Source organism: Mixophyes fleayi, chromosome 6 (assembly GCF_038048845.1).
Source record: "Mixophyes fleayi isolate aMixFle1 chromosome 6, aMixFle1.hap1, whole genome shotgun sequence".
Lineage (NCBI taxonomy): Eukaryota > Metazoa > Chordata > Amphibia > Anura > Limnodynastidae > Mixophyes > Mixophyes fleayi.
Window position 1 is genome coordinate 3,418,622 of NC_134407.1, and position 27,200 is coordinate 3,445,821.

The following is a 27,200-nucleotide window of genomic DNA, read 5'->3' on the forward strand; positions in this document are numbered from 1 at the left end:
ATAGACACGAGTGTATTTGTTTTGTATTTCATTATAAAGAAAACCCACAATTTACTACATTTACTGATAAGATATAAAGTGCTCCCTCTTATTTCTGCAGGTAATTCTGCTGTCCATTCAGCGGTGTGGTCTGTGACTATACTAAAAAGACGGTGTATTATTATTTTTATTGCTTATTTATACATCGCCACCATATCATGCAGCGCTACAGAGTTTCAGAATACAACATTACAGCGTGCATTTATTTGTACAGTTTTTTTACATAAATTAAAGTCTAAATGATAATTTTACACAAGTTGGTTTATAGAACAAACAAGTGTAACTGATACGTGAGAGCACAGGGAGGTAAATCCTAGTTCTGTGGATATCATTCTGCAGGTCACATCTGTGTAGTGTATCGGGTTGATCCATATGTCCATAGCAGAGATTACACGCATACCGCACGCAGCCTTCTGATTATCTCACATACTATAGAAAACCTTCATCATTTATTAACCAGCTCTCCATTATTCATTGTTATATACCATTAGCTGTATACAGCTACAATTTAACTCACTGGAAGCAGCCACGGCCCCTGTGCCCCAGATAACATGTAAACAGCCTGCACTGGTCCCCCAGGATGAAACGCGCGGAGAGAGCGCACATTGGCTGTGAGCGCGGCTCTCTTGGCTCGCCGCCAGCACACGAGTACACAGATGAAAGGACGGTGGCAGGTGCTTCATAGCAGAGCTTTTATGCAGCCCGCCATTGATCCATGGAATTGATTTTCAGAGTCCCTTTTAAAATATTTCTCAGTGTTAAAACTAACAGTGCTTTAATGGTGGGGGAGGGAGGGCTGCTATCTCCAGTCTGAAGCCCAAAGATTGGTGGTTAATGGTTATATATCTACTGCAAAGTGTTAACGATTGTACAGAGTACATTAGACAGACGGGTGAGATTCCACAAGTCTGTACATTTCTTCATCAATGAAAATGGATCCCCAATTGTACAGCGCTACGGAATTGGAAGGCGCTATATAAATAAATGTTGTTGATGATGATGATGATGCTACATACTACACAAAATGTTACAATGCAATGCTCATCTATTACATGTACCTGATGCTGAGGGATGTCTACAGCAGTACCAGAACCAATGAGAGATGTGTTTAGTATTAATGTATTAGTAACAGCATTGATTAAAGATGTCTTCAGCGGGACCAGCACTGATAAGAAATGTCTTTAACAGCACGAGCACCAGTAAGAAATGCCTCCAGAAGTACCAGCAACAGTAAGATATATCTCCAGCAGTACCAGCACCTGTAAGAGATTCCTCCAGAAGTACCAATAAGAGATGTCTACAGCAGGACCAGAACCAATGAGACACTTTTATCAGTACAAGGCAGAATCAGCATGGAGAAGAAATGTCTCCAGCAGTACCATCACCAATGAAAGACATCTCCAGCAGTACCATCACCAATGAAAGACATCTCTAGCAGTGGCAGCACCAATGAGAGATATCTCTAGCAATGTCAGAACCAACAGAAGATGTCTGTAATAGTACAAGCATCAATGAGACACATCTAGCAGTATCAGCACTGATAAGAGATGTCTCCTGCAGCAACAGCATCAGTATGAGATGCCTCCAGCAGTACTAACACCAATGAGAGTAGCCTCCAGCAGTACCAGAACCAATGAGAGGAGTCTCCAGCAGTACCAGTACCAACAAGTGAAGTATCCAGCACCAATGAGAGGAGTCTCCAGCAGTACCAATAGCAACAAGTGGAGCTTCCAGCAGTACTAGCACCAATGAGATAAGTCTCCAGCAGTATCAGCTTTGATGAAATGGGTCTCCAGCAGTACCAGCACCAATGAGAGGAGTCTCCAGCAGTGTTAGCACAAATTAGATAAGTCTCCAGCAGTACCAGCATTAATGAGAGGAGTCTCCAGCATTACCAGCACCAATGAGTGGAGTCGCCAGCAGTACCAGCACCAATGAGAGGAGTCGCCAGCAATACCAGCACCAATGAGAGGAGTCGCCAGCAGTACCAGCACCAATGAGAGGAGTCGCCAGCAGTACCAGCACCAATGAGAGGAGTCACCAGCAGTACCAGCACCAATGAGAGGAGTCGCTAGCAGTACCAGCACCAATGAGAGGAGTCGCCAGCAGTACCAGCACCAATGAGAGGAGTTGCCAGCAGTACCAGCACCAATGAGAGGAGTCGCCAGCAGTACCAGCACCAATGAGAAGAGTCACCAGCAGTACCAGCACCAATGAGAGGAATCGCTAGCAGTACCAGCACCAATGAGAGGAGTCGCCAGCAATACCAGCACCAATGAGAGGAGTCGCCAGCAGTACCAGCACCAATGAGAGGAGTCGCCAGCAATACCAGCACCAATGAGAGGAGTCACCAGCAGTACCAGCACCAATGAGAGGAGTCGCTAGCAGTACCAGCACCAATGAGAGGAGTCGCCAGCAGTACCAGCACCAATGAGAGGAGTTGCCAGCAGTAACAGCACCAATGAGAGGAGTCGCCAGCAGTACCAGCACCAATGAGAGGAGTCACCAGCAGTACCAGCACCAATGAGAGGAATCGCTAGCAGTACCAGCACCAATGAGAGGAGTCGACAGCAGTACCAGCACCAATGAGAGGAGTCGCCAGCAGTACCAGCACCAATGAGAGGAGTCGACAGCAGTTCCAGCACCAATGAGAGGAGTCTCCAGCAGTACCAGCACCAATGAGTGGAGTCGCCAGCAGTACCAGCACCAATGAGAGGAGTCACCAGCAGTACCAGCACCAATGAGAGGAGTCGCCAGCAGTACCAGCACCAATGAGAGGAGTCGACAGCAGTACCAGCACCAATGAGAGGAGTCGCTAGCAGTACCAGCACCAATGAGAGGAGTCGCTAGCAGTACCAGCACCAATGAGAGGAGTCGACAGCAGTACCAGCACCAATGAGAGACAAATGTAAACATTGATACTTCCTGCTGTTTCACTGTTTTCCCATTTTCAAGCAGTCACCATAGCTTTCACTGATTGACAGCTACAAAGGACCAACCAAAACTTTGCCAGTTGCTTAGTTGGGGAGGTTTCCAAGATGCCATTATAAGCTGCATCCTGTGACACCGAGCACTATGAAGACGGCCACATTCACAGGACAATATATCACAGCATCCTGAGTTACATCATTTCTATAACCATATACTGACTGGGGGCAGCCATGATGATTCTGAATTGGGTTATGTTGTATAAACTGAAAACAAAGACATTTATTTTTCTTTTAATATGAGATGTATCAAAAGGTAATGGGGATTAAAGCAAAATACTGTATCATACACATAAATATGGTGGCAGACAGTGAGCAAACTATAAAAATATTTCTGATTAACCAAAACGGTTCTAATATTAACAGAAAGGTAATAATACAGCCCCCCTGTATCTATTTATTTAAGGTTTTTTTCCAGATTTAAAGCCATTTTTATTTACAAATTCCAGAGAGAGAATTTACACTGATTGACCAGTAAAACGTCATTCTCAGGCCACGTGGAGCCAGAAATTCAGAGAATTACCCCACATTAAGCCTCACGACGAAGCAGCAGAACTGGGCCGAGGGCCCTCGTTCTAGAGAACTGAGCCGAGGGCCCTCATTCTAGAGAACTGAGCCGAGGGCCCTCGTTCTAGTGAACTGAGCCGAGGGCCCTCGTTCTATTGAACTGAGCCGAGGGCCCTCGTTCTAGTGAACTGAGCCGAGGGCCCTCGTTCTAGTGACCTGAGCCGAGGGCCCTCGTTCTAGTGACCTGAGCCGAAGGCCCTCGTTCTAGTGAACTGAGCCGAGGGCCCTCGTTCTAGTGAACTGAGCCGAGGGCCCTCGTTCTAGTGAACTGAGCCGAGGGCCCTCGTTCTAGTGAACTGAGCCGAGGGCCCTCGTTCTAGTGAACTGAGCTGAGGGCCCTCGTTCTAGTGAACACCCGGAGGCCTCTTGTCACCGTCCTGTGCATCATTACACCGGCTCAATCCTGCAGAACTGGGCTGATTAATGCATCATCTGTGCAATAAATGCTGAAATATGGGTCATCCTCTGTTTATTGAGGCCACAGATAAGATTTACATACGATGACTAGGAATAAAAGCTGGGACAAATATAATGGAGTAACAACACGAGAGAAAGGAAATAAAATGGTACAATACTCATTCATCACTGCCATGAGCCGAGCAACGCAATAATATGGAGGAGTTGCTCGATCACTGATATCAATGGAAGCAATTATAAGATTATCATTAATCCTCGGGAAGAAATCAAATGAGCGTGAGAGAGATAAAGGGATAGACCATAAATCACACTCTGGAATCTGTTCTGTGCTAATCTAGGCAGTAAGGACTCATCAATTACAAGACCCCAACTTCTAGCGCTCCCCAACGCCGCTCCGCTGCTGAGTAAGTGCCGGCTATCATCCGCCGCGGCCGGGCGCTGAAGAGCACAACGGATTTTTAATTGAATATTAAAAGGAAAATAAAATTTTGCTGCTGGAGGTTCACTATCCGTCAAAGTCACGGGAACGAGAGAGAATAATTCACACACTGAGTGTTTTCTCGTTTTGAGGAGAACCCATTTAAACAGAGTGTGCTGTAAATGAGGCGTGCTAATATTTCTGCTGTAGCAGAAACTAATGATGGCCCAGTAAGGGGAGCGCTCGCTGTGTCTCCGTGCGCTCGCATTCTGCGCGTATGGTTGCCTGGACAACAGCAGCAGGAGCGGCAGCCACGGCCTCTGCTCTGCTGATCCAGAATGCAGTCAACAGAAACACACATTGTCACCCTGCGACACACATTAACACTAACAGGGCAGTTTACTTGATCAATCCAAGATCGAAAATAGGGATTTGGAATGGACTTTCATAGAAATATGGCAACAGGCAGTAATAAATTTTCAACCGGTTTTCTGGTCAAGCAAAGCTGATGTCACACTTATAAAAAAAATAACATTACTGTACTCTTTACCCTGTATGATGTAACTTTTTTTATTAATTTTTTTTTGAAATTGGGGGCATTTAGGGGGAAGTGTATTTTTCAAGTAGCCCCATTAATCTACAGATGTTGCTTCTCAGGGGTTAGGTATGAAAAGACGACATTCAAAGTGTCTACAGTCATAAAGTCGACACTGTTAAAATGTCGACAGTCACAATATGTGGGAAGAGCCCTAGTGCTATTAGGCTTGGCATTATGGCAGGGGGACCCCACGCTGCAGGGTTTCCCTGCTATAGTGCCACCTGGCCAGGCTGGGAAAGCTTTTTGTCCCTCTAATTTTGGTAGTACCGTTTTTTTAATGTATTGCCATTTTAAATCTTTTGATTTATGTCGACATTTTGACTGTCAACTTTACAACCCTGTAGACATTTTACATGTTGACATTTTAACTGTGTGGACCTTATGAACATGTAGACATTTTCACCATCGACTTTTGAACTACATCCCGCTTCTGGGGATGTTCAGGGACTCTACCCAGGCGCTCTGGTGACAGTAAGAGGTTAGTATAAGTTAATGCCTCAACTCTTGTCTGGCTGGGTGAATGGTCTGTGTGTACTCAGACGTCTGAGCGTCTCGTTCTGCAGCCTGTGGACTGACCGACTTCAGGAAGGAAAACCTATTGTAAGTTCTGGATCGGATACTGCATGGTGAGAGCTGATTGTGTGCACACAGAATAACTAGGGACACAGCTATCTGAGATATAAACCGAGCACATTAGGCACTAACCCTGCAGACTAATATGTGTATTTTATCTATCACTCTCCTTCAGATCGTTTCTACTTTGAACATTGCAGCCACACAACAATAGTACATAACATCACAAGAAGAGACCTTTAGAACTCACCAGAACGTCAGCCCAGCGGTCAGAGATTTATTCTGGTTTTTATCACTTCCAAAAGGAGAAGAGGCAGGAAAAATAAATGAAGTGTGTAAAGGAAGTGGTGGTATTTGTGTCATCTCGTAGTACATTACACAGAGCATCCGGGGATCTCTCACAGCACAATAAATAAACTCCGCTCTTGTTAAGCAAAGCAGTTATTGATCTACGTTCTTTATTTAATGTCAAGATTTATAATCTCACGGGGCAACATTTACTTCACTGAACTTTATATTCATGTTGAATCTCTTCTAAAGCTGCTTCACCTCACGGAGAAAGTCCCAGAAAAAGTATACAGCTCCAATAATAATATATATTAGTGTTTCTCTATATTGTCAATCCACAAGAACTGGCTGTTGTGCTTATCATATCCGTCAGTCTGTCCTTATGTACTCAATGAGGATGTCATCATGGTGTCAGTGTGTTTATTTAACAGTATTATTTTGCCGGTGGACTACGAGAACCAGCCATCCCTCGAAGTTAGAGCAGGCTGGCGTCTGTAGTTCTACAAGCGCAAACATAGCCAAGCAGCTTAGGGCTGCCAGGGTTTGCTGGGACCTGTAGTACACTGACAAAAATTGCTGAAGTGTCACTTTTAACTAAATACTACCCTAACACTCACTGGGCGCAGCTGTGGAGAAGAGTTTTTGTGATTCAGAATGGAGCTGATTGTCTAGTAACTACAGATCCGTGCTGCGGGTGTCCCTGTTATAGAGCCCCCACCTCAATCTGTCACAGCCCCGCACTGTTCGCTCCAGTCTAGGCTATCAGTGCTTCCATCTCCCGCTGGGACCTATCCATATATCTCTGGATGCCCCACCTCCGCGTGAATTAGCAAAGCCATGGCGATGTGCACTATTTCTATGCTCTCTCGTGCCCACCAATCAGCTAAACCGCCGACTGATAAACACGTCCTGACAAACGCTACGGCTGGCGCTACGTGACCTCTCCCATACAACCCCACTGTATTTTTAAACATGCGTTAAAATGACACAAAGCAAAGTCGTGAGAGTAGACATTAAACACTTAAAATAACGCTGTTTGTACAAGGCCTCCCAACTAAGTAATTGTAGGAAAAATAAATCTACTTTAATTATGAATAATGTTCTCAGTTCCCAAAATGGTTCAGGACAGAGGAGCAGTACGGGGCTGGAATATTCGGCAGGATGGAAGTCTGCGTTCTGTAGCAATATATAAGGTGTCTGCATCAGATTCACATTAAACTTACTCTAAGAATTCCATCAATAGACAATCTTATCTTTGAAAGATTTGTACACACACGTTACAATCTAAATAGGTTATACTTCTGCCCAATCTCATTTCTGAATGATTTTATTCTGGATTAAATTGCATTATTTAGCTTATGTCCCACAGAGGAAGCGTTTTGCAGAAAGACCTCATCAAACATGGACGAATCACTAGTATTATTGTGCTGCGTTGATGCGGCCTTATTGTATACGACGGCCCAGCAGGGGCAGGTGAACTGAGGGTACTGTTACCATGTGAGGAGATACTGACATCCCGTTATCTGGGGTATTTATGCGTAAACCTCAAATGGACTCTGAACACAACCCTCTTGTCCTCGGCTACAGTATTTTTACCGTCTCTTCTAATAGAAGTTATTCATTAAGTGTCGCATTGGCAGCCATTAATCCGCAGCCATCCGCGCACATCCGGAGATGTTCCTGTCAAACCAGGATTTCTAATTCAGAACTCACGGTCAAAGTGTGCGCGCAAAGGCCAAATGATGACTCTCTCTAATGCGAAACTGTGTCTCTCGTTCTCCCGCTGTCAGACGGTGCCATGAATTATGAACGTCAAACCTCATCTGCCCACTCTAGTCAATAAACTCTCTATCCTGCTCAGCGCGATGAAATTCTGCCACCATTTGTTTGGGAAAGTGACACTCGCCGAGCTCTGTTATTAAAAAAGACGCAGGACATTTCACATCCAGGAGAAATGAGCATCTACAAAGACAGCAGCTGAACTCCCGGAGACAGATATGTCTGAATATCGTGTTGTGTAGAACGACACTGAGGAACATGGCAGCTAATGTGTCGTCGCTCCCCCCCCCCCCACTCTCCTCGCCATCTCAAATGGGTTCATACTCTTGTCTCCTGCTTCTCCCAGATGTAAGCGGGTTCACTAAAGAGTGAAATATGAAAACAGAGGTTCAAACTGCCTGAAATCTCCCTCTAAGGCCTAAAACCACACACGCTGTCACTGAACGCTGCATGAGAGGTTACCCCAGGGATTGCCACTGGATTAGTTCCTCTCACATTAAACTTCTCTTCATACAGGAACTAAAAACATGTCCTGTGCTGCTAAGATCCGCCAGCTCTGATTGGCTACAGATTGCTATAACCCCACCCACTGCATCTTCTGCTCTTCTGTGTCCAATCAGTTTTGAAAAAAGGACTACAATAGGGGCTCTGACTCCAACGCACCTAGAAAGTAACTTGGATCTTAATTTAAGTGAGACGATTCTAAAATTGGCAGCACGGTGGCTCAGTGGTTAGCACTTCTGCCTCACAGAGGTGGGGTCACAAGTTCAATTCCCAAACATGGCCTTATCTGTGTGGAGTTTGTATGTTCTCCCCGTGTTTGCGTGGGTTTCTTCTGGGTGCTCCGGTTTCCTCCCACACTCCAAAAACATACTGGTAGGTTAATTGGCTGCTAACAAACTGACCATAGTCTGTGTGTGTGTGTGTGTTAGGGAATTTAGACTGTAAGCTCCAATGGGACAGGGACTGATGTGAGTGAGTTCTCTGTACAGCGCTGCAGAATCAGTGGTGCTATATAAATAAATGGTGATGAAAATTACCAGCACTATTACAAAGTTCTTATAAACAATAGTCATTTTATTAGTTTAATCTGTATTTTGGAAATGTTGTACCACTTTGATAGACTTGTTGGTGTAAAAGAGGTTTCTCCGGAAAGAGTTTATTGTTTGCACTGTACTGTAAAAAGGCCACGCCCTGTACGGTGACAGTGAGCAACAACTGGCTCCACTCACAGCCCTTCAGTTAGCGGTGCCTCCGGTTGCGCATGTGCACCTAGATTGTTATCCTTAGAGATTTGTAGAGCAAAATGGTGGTATTTGCGGATGAGCAGCAGTTGGCACTGGCCGCTGGGAGGATTTGGGGTGGGGGGGATACGGTATATCCTAGCTAAGTAAGGAACAGCCAATAACGATTTAAATGTTTACTTTGATTAAATCGGCGGTTCTATGGGAGTAGACGGTTGGACTTCGATGTGACATTTACAATATTGCGCGGTGCGACTTTCCAAACCCTCATGCCTTCCTCACAGGTGCGCTTTGCTTTGTGTTAATCTAGGTGTAGCCTGCAGGACTGACAGTCCGCTACAATATAACAGCGCTCACTCACTACGTAGAGCACTGTGCTGCAGGGAGAACGCGCTACAAACACTTTGATAAAATCCAAGACAAATGTATTATCCCAGCTTTTATCAGCATATTCCAATGACGTGTGTGTGAGACCGGTGAATCGGATAGCGGTGTAATGATAGCTCTATTGTGTATACAGAATTATAAAATCAGATAACACTCAAACTCAATGTCCGGGAGATAATACAACATAACAGAGTAAAAATAAATTCCTGATACTATTGTTTGGAGATGAGGACTAGAAAAGGATATTGGGTTTCTTTCTCAATACGAAGCACATTAAGTGTACACAACGGTGAAAGTTTAGTACCAGTCACTGCAGAAATTATCACTCATTTTACAAATCACCATAGAAAGCAGACTCCAAATTTGATGTCATTTCTGATTAATGTGCAGGATTTTTCAGAAGAAACGCTAATCTTACCAATGACAGAAAATCATTAGTTTAGTAAATAGCTTTCACGTATTCCAGAGCTGGCACCGCGACCCGCAGACGTGGCAGCGTGATATACTCAATACAATTTGTTATTTTTATTTTAGATTTTCTATCCGACCTGTAAGCAGCCTCATCAGTCTCTCTGCTGCGCTGTGAGTCGCTGGAAACCCAGAAGCGGTCTCGGGAGAGGCGCAGAGAGGTCGGATAATGTGTCAGTCACATAGACTGAGGAGCAGACAGTCTCTCAGTGACCATTCACCAAATCAATGGTGACACCACTGATAATATACTGCGTACACTATCCTTATGGGGGAGGGGGCGTTCTAAGCCAGACGTGACCCTAAATGAAGTCCCAGTTTGTGGGATCCCCTAATGATAGACATGTAATATGTTCCATTCTGAATGTCCTCCCGAACAATATGATGATGAATGGTGTAAAGCAAATGAAATGGATACAGGATTAATAGATCTGACAAACATAAAATACACAATATTATAAATGTGACAGAAATAGCAAAATTAACAAAAATCAGACATTTTTATCAACCAGATGCTACCGTCACTCCTCAGCTGTATTTTATATCTTTAAATGTTAGGGGGGGCGGGCAATTCTCTGTGATGCTCCGAGAGAGGGAGAGAGGCACCTACCGGTGGGAGAGAGGCACAGACAGGTGGGAGAGAGGAATCAGCAGGTGGGAGAGAGGCACAGACAGGTGGGAGAGAGACATCGGATAGCGAGAAAGAGGTATCAGCAGGTGGGAGAGAGGTATCAGCAGGTGAGAGAGAGACACCGGATAGCGAGAGAGAGGTACCAGCAGGTGGGAGAGAGGTATTAGCAGGTGGGAGAGAGGCACAGACAGGTGGGAGAGAGACATCGGATAGCGAGAGAGAGGTATCAGCAGGTGGGAGAGAGGCACAGACAGGTGGGAGAGAGACACCGGATAGCAAGAGAGAGGTATCAGCAGGTGGGAGAGAGGTATCAGCAGGTGGGAGAGAGGCACAGACAGGTGGGAGAGAGACACCGGATAGCAAGAGAGAGGTATCAGCAGGTGGGAGAGAGGTATCAGCAGGTGGGAGAGAGGCACAGACAGGTGGGAGAGAGACATCGGATAGCGAGAGAGAGGTACCAGCAGGTGGGAAAGAGGCACCTACAGGTGGGAAAGAGGCACAGGTAGGTGGGAGAGAGGCACCTACAGGTGGGAGAGAAGCACAGGCAGGTGGCAGAGAGGCACCGAAAAATGGAAGAGAGGCACCAGTAGATGAAAGAGAGGCACTGACAGGTGGGAGAGAGAAACACAGAGCTGAGAGAGAGGCACTGGCAGGTCACCGGATGGCAGAAGAGAGGCAGAGGTAGGTAAGAGAGGCACAGGGGGGTGGGAGAGAGGCAGAGGTAGGTAAGAGAGACACAGGGCGGTGGGAGAGAGGCACAGGGGTGTGGGAGAGAGACACAGGGAGGTGGAAGAGAGGCAGAGGTAGGTAAGAGAGGCACAGGGGGGTGGGAGAGAGGCACAGGGGTGTGGGAGAGAGACACAGGGAGGTATAAGAGAGGCACAGGGGTGTGGGAGAGAGACACAGGGAGGTATAAGAGAGGCACAGGGGTGTGGGAGAGAGGCAGAGGTAGGTAAGAGAGGCACAGGGCGGTGGGAGAGAGGCACAGGGGTGTGGGAGAGAGGCACAGGGGTGTGGGAGAGAGGCACAGGGCGGTGGGAGAGAGGCACAGGGGTGTGGGAGAGAGACACAGGGAGGTATAAGAGAGGCACAGGGGGTGTGAGAGATGAACATGCCCATGTAACAGTGATGCCCTGCTTCCACTTGTCTCTGACCAAACTGCCCACTAGCAGTATAACATTAGTGACAGCACCGACACCAAGGGCCTGATTCATTAAGAAACTTAAATTAAGAAGTTTCTTATCTAAGTCTCCTGGACAAAACCATGTTACAATGCAAGGGGTGAAAATTAGTTTTCTGTTTTGCACATGAAATCTCTGCTGAAACTTCTTCGGATCCCATAGAGATGCGCAGAAATATGAGCGGAGATTCCTTTCGGCGACAGGTCAGAAATATGTTTTTTCATTTGTGTGCTACATGAAAAAACAGTCAGTATTTAACTGATGTGCAAAACAGAAAACTAATTTGCACCCCTTGCATTGTAACATGGTTTTGTCCAGGAGACTGAAATAAGAAACTTCTTAATTTAAGTTCCTTAATAAATCAGGCCCCAAAACTGGCCAGGCCTCAGAGAGCAGAATGTACGATGCCCTTACAAACAGCAATGTGAGGCTTCTGTATCAGATCCTGACGTAAGATCAGAGTCAGTCTGTGCTTCTCTGACACTTTATTTCTGCTAAAGACTCTACAATAATACAGAATTGTTAGCACATAACATTACATAATCTGACAGAACGCGTTTACACAGCAGACAATATAGTGATTTCCCAGCATGCCATTCTCCGCCGGGCATGTGAGGGTTAGTTCTGCTGGCAAGACAGAAATCTATCACACAATCTGCAATCACTTCTGTCTTACAACCGGATGACAGGCTTTGTATCCCTCGACACTATAAATTAAATCCTATTCATTATTGAACTGCTGATTGCTTGCTTAATTATGTTTGTAGAAACACAAGGAAACCCCACATAAGTCATTAAGTAGCATGCCATACATTCATTCTGTGAGATTGGCTCAATATTGTGTATTGGCAGGAACTGCGCTCACAAACAAACATAAGAAACTGCGCGCCGGAACAGATCGACTGATTTATAGATGTTTTTATGAGAAACGAGCGCACGTATCGCCCCTCCAAGCCTATCAAATATCCTTATTTAGCAGCATCCGTCGCCCTCTATACATCCATCATTCAGACATTATCATGAATTCTTAGATCTCTTCTCCATAATACTCAATAACGAGAATAATACGATTAACGTTACAACAGCGTTCAAAGAACACTGTGACACTGAGTCGTACGTCTACTCTTTTCTTTTATATTTCGAGACATTTGCATCCTTACGTCCCTAACAAAAGATCAGATGGATTATATAAAAATACGGTTTATTCCAAGATACTAGATGGACTATAGGAGATCTATAAATTGCAATATTCAATAAGGGGTATCTATGCAATTAACACTCGACGTATGGTAGGGAGCCTGAGGGTATCTCACTATAAGTAACAACTGTACTGAGGGGATTAATATCCCACAGGAATATTCTAAAGGACAAATACTTCCTGCATATAACCTGGAACGGTCCCAGGAATTCAGGGTGAATTTGCTACAATCTGACATTTTAGGATGTCCTAAATATTTCAGTATTTTCTCTGTCCCACAATCCTTTCTGGAAGAGGGTAATAGACTCAGTTCGCTGGATATCCTGAGTGAGATTTAGATTTTAGCTTTGTGGTTTGCAGCCTGGCACAGCAGGGGTTAACAGGATTTTAGTAGAATGTTTGGGAGCATTCAGCGTTGTATCACATCCTTATGGCAATCCCCCCCCCTGGTATCTGCACCATACACTATACAGTAACTACAGACCGTTCACACAGCCGCACCAGGTGCGCAGCCAGGAAATCGCAGCAATTGGCACTTGGCTTATTTACATCTTAGAATTAGCTGCGCTGTACATGAAAATGTCTATTTACATAAGAAACATCACAAACGTCCGACACCTCTGCTCCGTGCGCTCTGTGAGTGGGGGGGGGGGGGGTCTGTTATAGCCATAGAGAGACATTATGAACTATTATACAAGTCATAAAGATGGACACATACATGTTACATATAAGCCTGGTCAAAAACTACTACAAGCTTCTTATAATAAAGCTTATGGGGGTAAACGATATATAAAACGGGGTGGTCGACATACAGACAACCCTGTTACAACCATTCACTTATAGGTTTTGATAGGATAGGTGATTAATGGAAGATGTCACCTTCATTTCAATATATTTATTTTGGAGGTTCCCATCTGAGTATTTACAATATGTCTATTTATTGTGACCAGCGCTTTGTGCGTAACAGGATGAGTGTGGTGGAGATTGGATGACACAACACTTAGTGGGAGACGTGGATAAAAGATCGAGTAACACACAGATTGTGCGGGACACTAGGGGGGTAAATGTACCAAACCTTCTACAAAGGATATCAACCAATCAGATTCTAGCTATTATTCCTAAAATGTACTAGGTCTGACCCACCTGATCCCTTTCCCCCACCCCCCCTACTATCCTCCCTCCATGGCGGCACACTACCACCCGCAATTACCCGCTACCCCTCACCTGATCCCTTTCCCCCACCCCCTACTATCCTCCCTCCATGGCGGCACACTACCACCCCCAATTACCCACTACCCATCACCTGATCTTTGCTATTATTTTTATACTCTGGTCTACGCTCTGGTCTATACTCTGGTCTATACTCTGGTCTGGTCTGCATTCTGGTCTACGCTCTGGTCTATGCTCTGGTCTACGCTCTGGTCTGTGCTCTGGTCTACGCTCCGGTCTACGCTCCGGTCTACGCTCTGGTCTACACTCAGGTCTATACTCTGGTCTATACTCTGGTCTATGCTCTGGTCTACGCTCTGGTCTACGCTCTGGTCTACGCTCTGTTCTGTGCTCTGGTCTACACTCAGGTCTACGCTCTGGTCTACGCTCTGGTCTACGCTCTGGTCTACGCTCCGGTCTACGCTCCGGTCTACGCTCCGGTCTACGCTCCGGTCTACGCTCAGGTCTACGCTCTGGTCTACGCTCTGTTCTGTGCTCTGGTCTACGCTCAGGTCTACGCTCTGGTCTACGCTCTGGTCTACGCTCTGGTCTACGCTCTGGTCTGTGCTCTGGTCTACACTCAGGTCTATACTCTGGTCTATACTCTGGTCTAGGCTCTGGTCTACGCTCTGGTCTACGCTCTGGTCTGTGCTCTGGTCTACACTCAGGTCTATACTCTGGTCTACGCTCTGGTCTACGCTCCGGTCTACGCTCTGGTCTACGCTCTGGTCTACGCTCCGGTCTATACTCTGGTCTGCATTTTGGTCTACACTCTGGTCTGTGCTCTGGTCTACGCTCTGGTCTACGCTCCGGTCTACGCTCCAGTCTACGCTCCGGTCTACACTCTGGTCTGCATTCTGGTCTACGCTCTGGTCTACACTCTGGTCTACGCGCTGGTCTACGCTCTGGTCTACGCTCTGGTCTGCGCTCTGGTCTGCGCTCTGGTCTACGCGCTGGTCTATACTTTGGTCTATGGTCTGGTCTATACTCTAGTCTATGCTCTTTTCTGCGTGAAAATGTTCGGTGAGGACGGGACTTACACAAGTGAACACAATTACATGCAATATATATCCGCACACAAATGACACTTGACTTGAAGAGCAGAACAAGGCGGGAAGGGTCAGAATAACATAGGCACTGCACAGAACGGGTGTGCGGAGGGCGAGCACACGCACATGCGGCCGATCTCTTAAGAACACGTTTTTTAGCCATATAATTTGCAGTTACAGGGCAGTTGTATGTGCCGACTGATAGTAATGACTACACGCATGCAGGCCACAACGTGTGTTTGCAAGTAATAGACACTATAAGAATGCTTTATGTACAATACACATTAAGAACATCCTGATTTATGTATTGCATATATAAAGAAGAAAATGGAGAAAAATGTTTTTATTATATATCTTTATTAATGATTATAGCAGTAAGAGTTGTAAATTAATTTTGTGAAATCTTTATTTTTTTGCCTGTGTTCTGATGCGACTTCATATTGCACATGTGTGTACCCTGCCCTGTGTTCTGTCTGTCTGCATATTGCAAGTACCGGACTTATATCCAGATCCGCTTGTATTTGAACACATGTGTACATACCTGCAGACTACGTGCGCTTTGTTTAAGTTTAAGTTGCATTAATATTGTGTATGAAGATGAATCCGGCCCCAGATTGAACCTTCCCTGTATCCTGCTGTGTGACTCAGTCTGTGACGTAGGTAACACTGTGCGTCCCCCAGTAACGCCATACAACAGCTATATGTACAACGTAATCTGTGACCGGCAATGAGGTATCAGATAGTAACACGCATCAGACTGGTGGGAAATATGCTTAATTATTAACAGCAGACAACAGTGTTATTGTGTGAGATACCAGGAGAACTATAAAAACAGACAATAAATCACATAAGATGCAAACCCAGCAGGCCGGACACACAGCGGGAGAGTGATGCCACATATCTCCTCCTGTCACTGATAGAGGATGTATCTTATATGGGCCATAATAACAGAAATCTGATGGACAGGAAGTCACTACCAGGAGCTGCGGATACCCACATTTATCTGAGTCATGTGACAGTGTCTTCTTAATCCTCTTCTTAATCCGTGCGTCATGTGACAGTGTAACCTTGCAGAGATGACACAAAGCTGCACTCCGTGGATCTGCAGAACATTCCCTGATTCGTCCCCTGTAATGATCCCATGGAGCGCCTCTCACATTTGTTTTTATGGGACATGAAACATCTGTAGTTGGAGGAAACTGCACAGCCGCAGGTATTTTGCAGATACTAATGTCTGCAGCCAATAAAATCTTATTGAAATGCGGTGACATTAGCGTTTAAATCTGAGGCCTGCAGGGTATCATTTCATCAGAGCGTCTGCCGAAAACTCAGAGCAAGGTACAGAGTTCTTCTCCATATTCCTAACTTCTTCCTATATATTCCTCCATCCCCTACATACAGCCTATGAGATCAGTGATCAGACCTCAGGGCCAGAGCTGGAACCCCCGATATCATGAAACTCGGGCAGTGTATGTGTATGTGTATATATATATATATATATATATATATATATATATATATATATATATATACATATATATATATATACATAGATAGATAGATAGATAGATAGATAGATAGATAGATAGATATAGATATACATATAGATATATACACACACACACACACACTGTGTATATATATATATATATATATATATATATATATATATATACACACATACATATATAAGAAAAACATTTTAGATGCACAATGTTTTATAAACCTCCATATTATTCTATATGTTTGTTCCCTGTGAAAGTGAACGAAATGCAAAATAAAGACGTAGATAAAATGTTGCCGTGGATATACATTGCGGTGTTCTACAACTGGTCATGCATCACGCAGGGACAGCCATGATATTTATCACATATATGTAACTGGGCTGAGCGTCACCATCTCTGACCTCCACTCAATGTTTCCACAATGTGTAATTAACTTGATCACCACAGAGCGTTAGTCTTCTCTCCGCCCCCCCTTGATATCTCTTTGTTGGCTCATTGGCTGTTAGAGGCACAGGCCCACCTGGGATTGGCTCTTTAACACACAATTATATTGGAGGACTGACAAGCAGTCACCACCCTCGCCCGCCCATTTATATACACACTGGGTCTGATTCACTAACAAACGTAAAATAAAAGTAATGTGTGTTTTAAAAAAGGAAATGCATGTACAGCTGGGCAAACCCACGTCCGTATTCAACAAGGAGCGGATGTAAATATACTTTTGGTGATGATTACAGGTCTAGGTCCGCTCTGCTCTAACAGACATCACACTGCAGGATACGTACAATATATGTGGAATATAAAGTCACAAAATAATGCACAGAAAGAAAGAAAAAAACTATTCAATTTCTGTCATCTGTTTATAATATAGTCATTAATGACAACATTAAAAAGCAAAAACAAACATTTTTTTGAATCCATAAAATACATTTATCAGGATGTTATTAATGACTACTGTACATAAAATACATTGTTACAGTTGCTCCTGATTACAAACACATGTTCTAGCTGTATACACAGCCGTCATCACTAGTAATCAGCACTTACACCTGACCCGTAGCTGGTGCAAGAGATACGGCTGATAATCACGTACCTGAGAGATGCCCAAAGCTTGGATCAGACGCTGCTGGGTGCGCTCCAGGGCACGCCCTGACTATACACTGACAATGGGCATACGCCCAGTGCCCTCCCCGTACTGCCCATGAAATCATAGCCTATCATAAGGGTCCTTTACACTTGAAGATGTACTGGACGTTGCTGCGTTCACTGGCACATGGTTCGGTCCTGGGCATGCGCGGAGCAATTTTATGCAAAATGCGGCCCATATCAGCATCTACGTTCCTTAATGAATTAGGCGCAGGAGATAGAGAGGTTGTGTAACAGCTTATTGAGTATCAGGGATCTGTTCAGAACCTGTCTAACTTAATGACGCGTTGACACATTTCCATTTGCTAACACGTCCTTAGTTGTGGAAACAACCAACAGATACTGCAAATACCGTGTGTCACGGAGCAAATACCGTGTGTCAGGGAGCAAATACCGTGTGTCAGGGAGCAAATACCGTGTGTCATGGAGCAAATACTGTGTGTCACGGAGCAAATACCGTGTGTCACGGAGCAAATACCGTGTGTCAGGGAGCAAATACCATGTGTCACGGAGCAAATACTGTGTGTCACGGAGCAAATACCGTGTGTCACGGAGCAAATACCGTGTGTCAGGGAGCAAATACCGTGTGTCATGGAGCAAATACCGTGTGTCATGGAGCAAATACTGTGTGTCATGGAGCAAATACCGTGTGTCATGGAGCAAATACTGTGTGTCATGGAGCAAATATACAAAACTTAATTTATGACCATCTATGGTTGGATTTCTTTGCTGTGTGGATTGCAAGGATTGTTGCTGACATTTGGTGTACATTTCATTACAAGAGCCACATTAAATATATATTTACTAAGAAAAATGTTGATGTGTTCAATACTTATTTCACCCGCTGTATATATAGAATATTCTGAGGGATATAAAAAGTCTTTGAAATCTTCTTATATCGTTCCCCTGATTGGTGGTATTCAATGACCTTTTCTCAGATTTACTTTGATCTTCAAGATGAAAATGTTCTACGTAACATTCTCACACAGGTGTATTTATATTGAAAGCAATTGAAACACGTTAATGGTTCCCAGGTGGACTAACAATCAATTAAAGATGTGACCTTTGACGACAACTAATTGCTCTGGTGTTTATTCAGTGGTATCCTAGCAAAGGGGGTAAATATTTATGTCAACAAATATTGTCAGTTCTTTTATTGTAATTAAATAAGAACATCTTTAAGGTTTGTTTGTTTTAACATCACAGTGTGTGAATACGTCCTATCGCCGCTGTATTCGATGATGGATCTCCCAGCAGGACGGCTGAAATCTCAGAGCACGCGTGACTGCGCAGTACAGGAGGAAACCATCGATACACCAGGAATGCTGACAAATGAGATTTGTTGCCAGAAACATATTGCTTCAGAAGGTTTTACTAAATAGGAAACATGTAGAGAGTTTTGTACTTAACCACTGGTATTGATAAGCACAGTGTCAATCCCAATAAATCAATACTGCACAGAGATATATATAAACTTTCAATTAGGGCTGAGACGGGTCGTGGCAGATACACCACGTACCACAAGCACTTACACGGGTAAGTTGATTAAAGAAGGAGCGAGGTGCCAATGAATATTTACAAACGCAGCATGTTTGCTGGGTGTAGTATAGATTAACATGTCAGAGACCTCACTCGCTGGACAACGGCCTCTCAGGATGAAATAAATACATTAGTGCTTGTTCCACACTGTTTATTTTATAGTACGAATACCGAGCTCCAGCATGTCGGCCTTTATTACATATATACTGTATGTGAGGGGGGCGGTAACCACAGGGATCAATGATCTACAAGCAGAAAGCAGTAATATATGATTGGTCAGTACAAGGTGAATGACCCTGGGGCCAAAACACTGAAAGTAAGTGATGCCCTTTATTAGGTCTTTCCCCCCAATATATGCTGCAACGGGGGTAGAGGGAAAGGTCATAAAAAAGGGGTTTAGGTTACAAACTTTCAGGATTAGTTAAAGCTCTTCCTCAATACTGGTCTCACTGACAGTGGAAACGGCTCAAAGAAGCCGAATCCTCCAGACATTGTCTCTTCAATCCAGTCCTCAAGGACCGCTGACAGAGCATGTTTTCTATCCCTCCTAACTGGAGGACAGGTGTATTCATTACTGACTGACACAAGGACCGCTGACAGTGCATGTTTTCTATCCCTCCTTACTAGAGGACAGGTGTATTCATTACTGACTGACACAAGGACCGCTGACAGTGCATGTTTTCTATCTCAGTGCATGTGAGCACAGACAGCTCTCGGTATCTGCGTAGTGAGCACACAGAGACAGCTCTCGGTATCTGCGTAGTGAGCACACAGCCAGCTCTCGGTATCTGCGTAGTGAGCACAGACAGCTCTCGGTATCTGCGTAGTGAGCACACAGAGACAGCTCTCGGTATCTGCGTAGTGAGCACAGACAGCTCTCGGTATCTGCGTAGTGAGCACAGACAGCTCTCGGTATCTGCGTAGTGAGCACACAGCCAGCTCTCGGTATCCGCGTAGTGAGCACACAGCCAGCTCTTGGTATCCACGTAGTGAGCACACAGTCAGCTCTTGGTATCTGCGTAGTGAGCACACAGACAGCTCTCGGTATCTGCATAGTGAGCACACAGACACAGCTCTCAGTATCTGCGTAGTGAGCACACAGCCAGCTCTCGGTATCTGCGTAGTGAGCACACAGACAGCTCTTGGTATCCGCGTAGTGAGCACACAGTCAGCTCTTGGTATCTGTGTAGTGAGCACACAGCCAGCTCTTGGTATCCGCGTAGTGAGCACACAGACACAGCTCTCGGTATCTGTGTAGTGAGCACACAGCCAGCTCTCGGTATCTGTGTAGTGAGCACACAGCCAGCTCTCGGTATCTGTGTAGTGAGCACACAGAGACAGCTCTCTGGCATGTGGGCAACACAGGAAGTAGCCTGTGAGACAACTGAGGGTTTTACGATGATGACATAGGAAATGGAACAGCCGAAAGTGTTATTTGAAGCCATTTGTAGCTTCTGTGAGTATGTTTAAAACAATTGTTTTGACTATATTTAGAAAGGAGATTCACAGTCTTATATATTTTTTTCACATTTATATTCGGATACTGAAATAGTTTTTCCAATTACAGTTGTTTCTCTGCTAAGACTAGAGGGAGCCCGTTGTTACTGATCAGAGGGACACATGACAAGATAGCACTCTGGGTCCCCCAGCCCCCTCCACGACACCCCCAGCCTCCTCCACGACACCCCCAGCCCCCTCCACGACACCCCCAGCCCCCCTCCACGACACCCCCAGCCCCCTCCACGACACCCCCAGCCTCCTCCACGACACCCCCAGCCTCCTCCACGACACCCCCAGCCCCCTCCACGACACCCCCAGCCCCCCTCCACGACACCCCCAGCCCCCTCCACGACACCCCCAGCCTCCTCCACGACACCCCCAGCCTCCTCCACGACACCCCCAGCCTCCTCCATGACACCCCCAGCCCCCCTCCATGACACCCCCAGCCCCCCTCCATGACACCCCCAGCCTCCTCCATGACACCCCCAGCCTCCCTCCATGACACCCCCAGCCTCCTCCACGACACCCCCAGCCTCCCTCCATGACACCCCCAGCCTCCTCCATGACACCCCCAGCCCCCTCCATGACACCCCCAACCTCCTCCATGACACCCCCAGCCTCCTCCACGACACCCCCAGCCTCCCTCCATGACACCCCCAGCCTCCTCCATGACACCCCCAGCCCCCCTCCACGACACCCCCAGCCTCCCTCCATGACACCCCCAGCCTCCTCCATGACACCCCCAGCCTCCCTCCATGACACCCCCAGCCTCCTCCACGACACCCCCAGCCTCCCTCCATGACACCCCCAGCCTCCTCCAGGACACCCCCAGCCTCCCTCCATGACACCCCCAGCCTCCTCCACGACACCCCCAGCCTCCCTCCATGACACCCCCAGCCTCCTCCATGACACCCCCAGCCCCCCTCCATGACACCCCCAGCCTCCTCCATGACACCCCCAGCCTCCCTCCATGACACCCCCAGCCTCCTCCACGACACCCCCAGCCTCCCTCAATGACACCCCCAGCCCCCCTCCATGACACCCCCAGCCTCCTCCATGACACCCCCAGCCTCCCTCCATGACACCCCCAGCCTCCTCCATGACACCCCCAGCCTCCCTCCATGACACCCCCAGCCTCCCTCCATGACACCCCCAGCCTCCTCCATGACACCCCCAGCCTCCTCCACGACACCCCCAGCCTCCTCCACGACACCCCCAGCCTCCTCCACGACACCCCCAGCCCCCTCCACGACACCCCCAGCCTCCTCCATGACACCCCCAGCCTCCTCCACGACACCCCCAGCCCCCTCCATGACACCCCCAGCCCCCCTCCACGACACCCCCAGCCTCCTCCACGACACCCCCAGCCTCCCTCCATGACACCCCCAGCCTCCTCCATGACACCCCCAGCCCCCCTCCATGACACCCCCAGCCTCCTCCATGACACCCCCAGCCTCCCTCCATGACACCCCCAGCCTCCTCCATGACACCCCCAGCCTCCCTCCATGACACCCCCAGCCTCCTCCACGACACCCCCAGCCTCCCTCCATGACACCCCCAGCCTCCTCCATGACACCCCCAGCCTCCCTCCATGACACCCCCAGCCTCCTCCACGACACCCCCAGCCTCCCTCAATGACACCCCCAGCCCCCCTCCATGACACCCCCAGCCCCCCTCCATGACACCCCCAGCCTCCTCCATGACACCCCCAGCCTCCTCCATGACACCCCCAGCCTCCCTCCATGACACCCCCAGCCTCCTCCATGACACCCCCAGCCTCCTTCACGACACCCCCAGCCTCCTCCATGACACCCCCAGCCCCCTCACTCTTACAATAGACCTTGGCAGCAGGAATACTGTTTGTATTATACTTTGTTGCTACAATGTTGTTGTTCTCCGAGATGCAGCTATCCAAAATGAATATTTTGAAGTGATTCCATCCAGATGGTAACAAAACATAATAAAACATGATTTACACACCTTCTTCTCTGTAATATACAAACAAAGCTGCTCAACCGATCCACCATCCAACTATAAATGTTTCATAATACTTTGGAAGCATTTGTCATTTTAGGTCCAGTGGTTGTTACTTCTGCTGATCAAAAATACAGAATGTATCATTTACAAACCTTAAAAGTGTAAAGCTGCAGTGTAAATCCCCTCTACCATACTCCTACTGCGCAGTTCACAGGTCTACAGGGAAGCACATTAACACATTCATTATCCCAGCTGGTGATGACTGGCACCAAGATCCTTGGACTGGGCACACGAGTGCACCTTACTCTGCAGCAACGTGTAAAACTGAGGCTTCCTTTTATGGGACGATATTATTGACATGAGATAACAAGGTGAAGAAGGAACATTTACAGAAGGGGTTCCCTGCTTTGTGAGAGCCCCACACACTCCTTTCCTCCCCGCAAAAAAGGACTCGTTGGAGAAACGCATTTCTAGATGCACAAAGACCGATGTAAAAAAACCACATCAAACACACAAAAGTGTTGCATGAAGACAGTCCCAGCAACATATTTTAGAAGAAAAGAAAAACATTTACCAAAATGATGAATTAAACACAGTTTTTTCCCCAGTATATTATTAATTATCATTATACTTTTTTGATGTCTCCGTTGGAAAGAGACAGACATATTTCCACCATTCATTTTCAGACCTGGGACAATAACTTTTCACATGAAACTCTATATTTTGAGACCTCTGTGACGCAGACAGATTGGATTATCTGCGGGTAAACACATTGCGAGGATCTCAGATATTTGAGTGCGCTCAAATCAGACCTCAGAAAACACTTCACTTTCATTATTCCTAAAGTCGGTTGATTTTTAAAGACTTTGGGTTATATTTACTTCACTGCGGGTTAGAAAAACTGGAGATGTTGCCTATAGCAACCAATCAGATTATAGCTGTCATTTATTTAGTACATTCTAGGCAACATCTCCACTTTTTCTAACCTGCGGTTTAGTAGATATCCATCTTTGTGTGTTTGGAGTCATGAAATTCAGACACTACACAACAATAACCCACCACGGGTTAGCGGTCGGCCTGTGTGACCGCTGATATCTCTAATATCAAAGGTGACGGGTTCAGAACGGCTGGAACACAGGGTGACAAATGTCTGGTCAAGAACAGATATCATATAATGACATATAATGACTCCTTACACAGTGTCAGCGTTTCAGTGCTTATAAAATGATGGTAACATTGTCATTGCCAGAACCAGTCTCTGCGTACCGGCGTCACCAACATGTCCCTATATCCAGTACACAGCACTGATAGACAATATATACATGTGATAACTAACCTTCACATTCCCCGCCATTGGTCGGGTTCCCGTGGTACCCCGGCATACACGTCTCGCACTGTTTTCCTGTAGTCAGGTTCTTACATTGCTCACAAACGTTGGTGTTGATGCAGGTGCTGTGCCCGTTACACTGACACGCTGGAAGAAACAGACCGGGATCATCGTTATATCTATTTATTAACATTTATTCACACAGCGATAATGCAGCAGTGCTAGGTGTTAACAGACAGACAAAGAGGTAAGAGGCCCCTGGATGCCAGAGGCCCCTGGCTGTAGCCCAGTTAGCCCTATGGTTAATTCAGCCCTGGTGTTAACAGACAGACAAAGAGGGAAGAGGCTGCTGCTCTCCCAAGTTTACAACACATCAATATGTTTACGGGGGAGGGGGGCGCTGATTACCAAAAAAATTGCTACTACTGAAAACTGAAATCCGGTCTGTACGTCAGAATGACGAATAAAGGAATTTGTTACATACAGGTTCCAGCTTCTATTCATAGACCATCGTATGGAAAACCATCCAATTACTGAGCTCAGATCTATCCCGCCGCTACATTGAATAATTCTTCATTCCAAGTTATATTAGACCCCGAGACAAGTACAACAAACACAGCCCAGGAAGGGACGCCAAACAGTTCTGCAGGCGGCCCGTGGCCCCTGAAGCAGCTTGTACACTATCTGCGCTGTATACCCTGTGCTGGGCCAGTTGTGCTTGTCCTCTAATATAACTTGGAACAAACAATATCTGAATGCAGCTGTGGTGTCGGTGAGAACTTATGGCGTCCGGTACTTTCTTCTGCAGAAGCTTCAAAACCGCGAGCGCCGAGTTTACTCATTAAGACAATCTGCAGCAGTTTGTTAAACGAGCAGGAAATGACCATGTTGTGTTGTGGTATATGAAGATTTTTGCAGTGAGTTTGGATAATTTGGGACATATAAGCCAGAATACCAGGTCAATCTGCCTTAGCTCACAGACAGCAGACAAGGGTGAATGCTTCGGGGGGAAAAAAAAAAATACCAAAATGATGAATGATACATAGAATTTTTCCCAGTTATTATTAATTATTTGGTGCATTTCTCCATCGGACAGAGACAGACAAATTTCCACCATTCATTTTCAGTTCTGGAACAATAACTTTTCACGTGAAACTCTATATTTTGAGACCTCTGTGACGCAGAAGACGTCTGACAGATTGGGCTATCTGCGGGTAAACACCTTGCGAGGATCTCAGACATTTGAATGTATTCAAATCAGACCTCAGAAAACATTTCGATGAGATGCTCATTATTCCCGTCTCTATATCTGATCAGCAGGAAATAACTGATAAGCACATCAAGTACCTGCGCCACAGAGCTAACACCTAGTAATAATATAATAATAATAATAATAATAGAGAGAAGCTGTTTCTCACGATGGATAATTTGCTTCTCACAAATAGAATTACAGCCGATTCTGTGTCTCTTTATGTCACTTCATTGAAATTCAGAGGGGAAAATAGCAATCTTGCCCAAAGGGAAGAGGGGGAAGGAACAGCTGAACCATTATTAATTCTCTTTAAGAACCAAGAGAGAGAATATAGGTCGAGCCCCGTCCTATTAGCACAGAGACTGCTGGGACAATGACCAGAAATAGGGATATAATAACAAGTAATAAGCAGGAGATACAGACTTATACACAGGCGTTCAGGGGATCGGTGCCTCTGGCTGTACCGCACAGAACGGGAGATTCTTGCAGCGGGCACAGCTAATACTACACTGCGATTTACGTCAATGTGACAAGTTCTGAGTATGTCCTTTGTTATGTACAGAGAAATGTACGGATCAGGCTGTATGCCCAGCTATTAATATGTCTGTGAGAGACGTAGCCACAGAATTGTATAGAATGGAACTTGCTGCCTCTTTTGTAAAATGTTAACAGAATTATTAACAGTTTTTGCATTTAATTATCCACTAAAAATAACGGATATTCTTCATTTGTCCAGCGGATTCCACTTCAGTGTAACAAGAGTGTATAATGTACGACTGAGCTTTGTGATACATAATAACAGCTTACTGCGAAATAACATGCACAGAGATAACAGAACTGACACTCTGTACACGGAGGGGGCTTTCTGAGCACAGCGGGTCTGAGGTTTGATATTTGGGGGCTTATGTAGTGGGAAATTGAGTTTGGGTAGAGCAAAATCTGTGCTGAGTGAACAATGCCTTCCCTAGAGATGATCCGATAATAGACACTGATGCTGGACAATGTTCTTCTTACCTGGGCAGTGGATAAACGACCACTCGTAGTTCTTGTCTCTGGGGCACAGACTGGTATCCAGAACCATCTCACTGGTGTGTTTCCCCAGCACTTTCATCGGCCCCCTGGACGAGCCTTCTACACAATGTCCCTTCCCGGTGTTACTGGGGTCGTTGCACCAGCCACATCCGGGGTGATCGAGGCACTGGGAGCAAGTGCGGAAACCGGAGCAGTTTTGGGCTATAACAGGGAGAATATAGAATTAACAGAAATGCAGAAACAGGGAATAACAGCACATTTTACATCACTTATAACAATAACAGTTCCTAACTGGAAACAAGAAACAACATCTACATAGTCTCACAAACAAGTAAAAAAAAAAAGGCCGGAGTCACAAGTACCAGACACCAGCTGGCCACGTGGTCAGATACATGACTGATTAGAGGCTTCTCCCAAATCCCATCCTGTGAACCCGACCCACCAAAACATTTCCTACCTAGTCCCACCGCCTTATCTCCTCCTAGAGTGCTAGCCTGCAGTCCCAACCAGGGCTGTCCCTATAGTCATTCTCCTACTAGAGTGCTAGCCTGCAGTCCCAACCAGGGCTGTCCCTATAGTCATTCTCCTCCTAGAGTGCAAGCCTGCAGTCCCAACCAGGGCTGTCCCTACAGTCCATCTCCTACTAGAGTGCAAGCCTGTTGACCCAACCAGGGCTGTCCCTATAGTCATTCTCCCACTAGAGTGCAAGCCTGAAGTCCCAACAAGGCTGTCCCTATAGTCATTCTCCTACTAGAGTGCAAGCCTGTAGACCCAACCAGGGCTGTCCCTATAGTCATTCTCCTACTAGAGTGCAAGCCTGTAGACCCAACCAGGGCTGTCCCTATAGTCATTCTTCTACTAGAGTGCAAGCCTGTAGACCCAACCAGGG

General features: G+C 46.1%; 1 protein-coding gene across 3 annotated transcripts in view; it reads right to left on the reverse strand.

The window, feature by feature from the left end:
- Positions 1 to 27,200, reverse strand: part of ATRNL1 (attractin like 1) — a 489,225-nt gene that overhangs the window by 301,582 nt on the left and 160,443 nt on the right. For all 3 annotated transcript variants that reach the window (XM_075215604.1, XM_075215603.1, XM_075215602.1), the window contains 2 exons: positions 26,294 to 26,512; positions 24,037 to 24,174 (listed from right to left, as the gene is read on the reverse strand). In XM_075215604.1, the coding sequence (XP_075071705.1) occupies positions 24,037 to 24,174; positions 26,294 to 26,512 (357 nt within the window). The remainder of the gene's footprint in view (positions 1 to 24,036; positions 24,175 to 26,293; positions 26,513 to 27,200) is intronic.